The sequence below is a fragment of the Pectinophora gossypiella genome, chromosome 14 (genome assembly GCF_024362695.1).
Source record: "Pectinophora gossypiella chromosome 14, ilPecGoss1.1, whole genome shotgun sequence".
Lineage (NCBI taxonomy): Eukaryota > Metazoa > Arthropoda > Insecta > Lepidoptera > Gelechiidae > Pectinophora > Pectinophora gossypiella.
The window spans coordinates 14101587-14107586 of record NC_065417.1 but is presented as its reverse complement, the minus strand read 5'-3'; the positions used below and the strand labels follow the sequence as shown (position 1 = coordinate 14107586).

The window sequence follows — 6000 nt, the reverse complement described above, 5'->3', positions numbered from 1 at the left end:
ATAAGTTTCCAATATTTCATATCTAGCTTCTATGTATGGCTTAGTTAACTTTTCCTTAGAAGTCTTTTTGTAATTAGTGTATAACTTGTCTATTTGTATGTAGTTATCTATTTGAGCTTCATGTAACCCTTCCATTGTTTTAGATAAAAGTATGTATTGTATATATGTAAGTAAAAGTCTATGCAGGTAACCACACTAATTAGAAATGTCAAAAGTTTTTATGTATCACCACATGTTCAATAATTATGAAGTTAAAAGTCCAGATAATGTATTATAGGTTATAAAGTTCACTTTTTTACGATATTTTAAAAGTCTAACATGTCACTGCATGTCTATCATGTCCATGAAAACGAGAAGAAAGTTCACTTTGTTGCAAAATGTAATATCGTATTACACACTACGACTTACGAATACCGGGTACTATCCTTTGCAATCCATAAGTAAATATCACAAATCACTACACTTCACTTCATATAGAATTGAGAGAAATGCGTTATTGAAAATTCACTTTTTGTAAATCCGCCATTTTTTATACAAATACACTGCAACGGAATGTAGAAGAAAAATGTAAAATGTCCTTTTTAAGTAAGTATCGACTGTTTCAATTACTCGCGCGCGTGGTCCATACTTAGTTATTAGTTTTTAACAACAAATTAACCACTGATTCACATAATTAAGTAATTAAAATAATCCGAAACGAATGGACCAAAATGTTCGTGGAAGAAAACTCGAGTATCGCGGGAAAACTAAACTTTTTATTGTCCATTCATAGATTATACAAATTGACCATAGACAACAAACTTATTATTTTTTTTTAAATATTTTGGCCTGGTTTTCTACTTGAACAGTAACCTAACGTCTAACCTTCACGTGACCTTTAAATTACGTCAAAAATTGCCTGTTTACGAAATGTCATACAAGCTCTTTAAATGTTTTTAAAAAAATATTAAAAATTTACTACTACTTGAAACTCAAAAATATTCAAATTAGATCTTTTTAATAAGATAATCTTCCATTTAAAAATGTTTAAAAAATATTACATACCGAATTGTGAATTTATAATTACGCAGTTTGAATTCATTCTTTAAAATTGAACGGTCTCTTTTACCTGATTCACTTCCATTTACTCTTTAAATGGTATATAGGAAGAATTAGGAACCACTGAACTGGGTTATAGCGAACACTACAGACTATCTACTATAACCCGAGTTTATACCCGAGCAACCAAATAGCGCGTCATAACCTGACTGTGACGTCGTCGTCCAGGCTCCCCCCAGCACACATGGCCAGCTCCTCGAAGGACATCCCGTCATACGTCATACTCACGCAGGATATACTCTTAAATAACGCCTCTGGGTCCAAATCGTCCGGCAGCTTGGTTAAGAATTGCGCTGCCGCTATAAAGTCCATGTCTTTGAGTTCGTCTTGGTATAGATGCAGGATTCCTGGAAGAAAAGGATAATGCTAAGTTTGCAGTTCTTTTTTAAAGTAAAAGCCTTTATTTACCAAATAAAAGTAAAATGAATTCAGGTTAGTAGGAGGAGCTGCACTTGGGTTTTCTCTATATCGCAGAAGTCTTACACAGTACAGTGGAGTACAGGGGGGTTAAAATGGCAACATACAAGCAATTCATCTAAAAAGCAATATTAATCTAAGCTCACGATCCGGAGGTTCCGGATCGAATCCCGGTGGGGCAAATCACAAAAATCACTTTGTGATCCCTAGTTTGGTTAGGACATTACAGGCTGATCACCTGATTGTACAAAAATTAAGATGATCCGTACTTCGGAAGGCACGTTAAGCCGTTGGTCCCGGTTACTACTTACTGATGTAAGTAAGTAGTTTTTACATGTCAGGGGCCTTTAGCGGCTCAATAATAACCCTGACCACCAGGATTGATGAGGTTGGTAATCCACCACAGAACCCACACGATAGAAGAAGAATACCCCAATTCTTACCTAGAGCAGTGTTGAACAAGAAGGTATCCCCGTCTCTTAGAAACACGTCCCACACCCGGCAAGCGGCGTCTAAAGGCATGGCCTTCGCGAATGCTGTGTACAACCACTCCAACAAGTATAGCTCTGGTGCTACAATATCTGCTAGCGACGGTAGGTTGTGTCGGAGGAGGGTTGTATACGCTTTCCATAGTCGCTGGAATGAGAAAATTAAAGGTTTAGGTTAAGTTACTTTTTAATTCAGATGTGTTTAGATTTTAAAACATTTTTCTTTGGCCCAAGCTTTAGGTTAGTTTTTTGGACACTTAGCAAAAAGGCATCGATTATAGCAAGGAGGTTACGGAATGCAGACACCAGCCAAATGGTCGGCTGACACAATAGATGACTTCTTAGAACCTCCTAGAAGTGTAAAGGCATCTGGTAAAATTGTAAACACGATGGAGAAGCGTGATGGAGTACACTCCACACCTTTTCCCGATTGATTTAGGGGAAGTGTGTGCACAGCACTGCACGTGGGACGAATATAAGGTGTGTGGTGGACCGAAACATTTGACCAACTAGTTTTGACTTCTGCCTATACAACACAGATGGCGCTTATCGTGTAACGCAGATGCCCTACAACGCGCTAATAAAGTTTTGACAGAGCGACGTATACAACTACCAATGTAATACCGTTGCATCGTCGATCTCTAGTGACACGCCAGTGTTACTAGTGTGCGTTAAGCGCCACCTGTGGTGTATGGGCGGAACTAGCCAGTCAATTAGCCGAGTCCACCACAGGTGTTTATGTATGCGAGGTTCACCTGCATGGCAGCGCCATCCCTGGTGAAGGCGGCACGCAGCACGGGCCCATCCAGCAGGTTGGCGAAGCACACGAACGCTTGCGGCGCCTCCATGTTCAAGATGAGTACCGCTGCTATGAACGACATACCCTGCAAAAATAATACGAGGATTTTGAGTTTTTAGTCACGATCTTGGCGGAAATATCGTAGGTCATTTATTTATCTACGATAAATGCTGGACAGAGTAAGTTTGTCTGCCAGAAACGACGCCAAATCCCAAAAATCACTTTATATGAAGAATGCAATAATAGAGCCATTGTCGAACTCGGCAAAAGTGAGTTCAAATGGAACTCCCTAAAACGCATATTCACTGTTAATTTGTCAAATTACACGAAACACCACGTCCTAGAGATTCAGCATTCTATGCTTTTAGTAAACCTTTTAGTAGATTCTGTTAAATGTTAAAGTAGATTATTGTAACAAAAACCGAAGAATCAGGTTCACGTGAATCATCAAACATTAATCACTTTCGCTAAAATTATCAAAAGAAATGAGATTATAAAGATCGTGACAATATGAACTATTAAAAATAAAATAATGTTGTTGTAAAAAGAAATAATACAGACCTGTATGTAACCAATATCTGGCCTATAACACACATAAGCAGCCAAAAGCTCGTGAAGAACATCAAAATACGGTCCTCCAGGCTGAAATATACACAGATGCGGAAACGTCCTGGCTATATCTAGCTGAATCAGCTCCATGGAACATTCATCACTGTAATCTAACAGATTAGGGTTGGATTTCGAACAACACTTCTTTGGTCCTTCGTTATCTTTCTTATCCTGAGATTTAAGGTTCTGTTCACTGAAGTTCCTTGGCATTCCTAAACGAGGTTTATCTTCAATCACTTCGTCGGTTTTAGATTTCTCTTGTTTCTTGTCAGTCTTTTCACTACTTGCCGCTTTTTCACTCGTAGACCCTATTTTTTCAGTGTTGCACTCAACTGTTTCACTGCTCGCGGAAGCTTTTTCACTTTCTACCTTTTCTCCGTTGACAACAACTTTTTCGGCACATTTAGATTCGTTATCTTTGTCTTTCTTACAACAGCATGTATTGTTGTTGATTTTTAACCGTTTCCTTCTTAGCTGTGCTTCGTGTAGTTTCTGTTTGGCTTTGGCTACGTAGTCTTGATACAAATCTTCTGATATCTTGAGTTTGTTCTCTATTGCCAGTTGCCACACTCGCCCTCTGATGGATGGGGGAAGACCGCTCCACCACAGCTCTAAAGTGCGTTTTGCATTCTTCCTGTAATGTTAAAAGAAAGGATAAATATAAGTTGTACCAAAACAAACCTCACTACCCAGGGTGTTAGAGTTATTATGGAATCGCCAAAGACTTCTGATAGGGATTTTCATGTAACTACTACATACTTACTTACAGTATGTAGAACTGTCAAAATTTAGGAACACTCAACAGTGCTGCCGCCTACATTTGAGCTTCTAGTTTCTACATTTGAGTTTTTATCCTCATTTAACCGGTGTAAGTCTTTGACTGTGCTAGACATTTGGACAGACTGTAATACGAGTTGATATAACTTCAGTAGTGTTGGAGCCTTTACTTACACCTCTCTTGTGTTATTCTATTATTTTGTCACATACTCACATGTTACTCCAGTCAGGCAGTATATTCTGCGTCCACTCGCGCGCATGCCTTGCTAGTCTCTCTTCCAATCGCAGTGACTCCTGCAACCGCGCATGCCTGACCGCTGCTTCCTTTTCGACGCGCCGCCTCGCCGCTTCCACCATACGCGCATGTTCTGCTTTGTGTCTTAACGCTTCTTCTGTGCACTTCGCTGGTAGGTTTGATGGTCTGAAACAATGATATAGAGGATTGAGACTCAAATAGCCAATTGGCAGAAGCACCTAATCTACTATATACATACCTACATCTGTAAGACCAACGTGATAGGTGGTGAGCCGTATCGCCATCTATTATGGTCGACTGTGTTAGTGAAAACTGCACTTAAGCATAGAATAAGGAATAATACTACGTATAGAACGGCAACTCACCTCACCTCCCCTCGAACACAGTTTAGACTTAAATCGTATGGCGTCAGACGTCACACACACAGACGCGTGTGTGCGATAATATTAATGTGTGGTGTCTGTGTAAAACGAGGTTGTTTGTATGAAGTGTCCGGGATGTGACTTAAAATAAATTAATAGCTCATTGGTGCAAGCCCATACCGGGGCTCCCCGATTGATAAGCAAACCGGTGCGGTGTACCACAGGACTAGTGACTTATAATTATATTAAATAATTTATCCTTAGCCTAGTTTACTTTTAAGTACATTGCGTGATCAATCTGTGGAATATTAAAATTGTTCTGTGAATCGTAAATGGATAGCGTGTACGGATTTTTAATTAATACTATTGCGATACATCTGTTTGCTTTGGTGCTAAATGATGTAAAAAAGTGTAAAAATAATGATTGCGTGTGTCGTAACAAGAAAGCGTTTATGTTAACGACAAATGGTAAACACAAATGGTAGTACGGCTTTGAAATAGACGCTCTGGGCGCCATCCCACTCGCGTCGGACAGAATACTGCGGGGCGGAAAGCAAGAGGGAAACCACTGCCCTATTTTTACCTAAAAAGTAGCAAGGAGAATGCTACACCGACAAGAGCGTGGCTCTTAAATGTGATAGACAGAGACACACAATGCTCATGCCAGTAATCCCTATCGGAATGGACAGAACCACGAGCCGTCTGAAGACAACTTATAACTATAACCAGAGTTAGCATTTATTCGAATAACGAATAAGTAGATTGTTTTTTTATTCACAAATAATAAATACTTCCGTTTATTCAAAGAAATCGAATGACAAATAAATTATTGCGGACGACCATCTTATGATCATTTCCACGGACATCCTTTTCGCTTTTTTGTAATTGTTTTTGTGTGTGGCGTACTTTTATAATAAACAATTCATTATATTTTTTTTTTATAAATTTCGAGTGATCAACCTTCAATGTCCTAACCAAATACGGATCACAAAGATATTTTTGTGATTGTCCCTACCGCGATTCGAACTCGGGACCTCCGGATCGTAAGCCAAGCTCAACCACGGGACCAGGGCCGTTTCGGCCGCTGCCACAAATTGTGTTCTAGTAACGTCTGCCAAAACCTAAACGGAAAATGATCGTAAGTTGTGTCTATCAGTCCCACCTCACATACCACTACTAAACCGATAAATCTGG

The 6000-nt window shown here is 39.3% G+C and overlaps 1 protein-coding gene across 1 annotated transcript in view; it reads right to left on the bottom strand.

Moving 5' to 3' along the window:
* Positions 1-853: 853 nt before the first annotated feature.
* LOC126372737 (TBC1 domain family member 12-like) overlaps positions 854-6000 on the bottom strand; it is a 76669-nt gene continuing 71522 nt past the window's right edge. Inside the window, exons 4-8 of the mRNA XM_050018608.1 lie at positions 4403-4609; positions 3364-4045; positions 2759-2887; positions 1959-2151; positions 854-1445 (exon numbers count right to left, since the gene is read on the bottom strand). Of these exons, the coding sequence (XP_049874565.1) occupies positions 1237-1445; positions 1959-2151; positions 2759-2887; positions 3364-4045; positions 4403-4609 (1420 nt within the window). The 3' untranslated portion in view covers positions 854-1236. The remainder of the gene's footprint in view (positions 1446-1958; positions 2152-2758; positions 2888-3363; positions 4046-4402; positions 4610-6000) is intronic.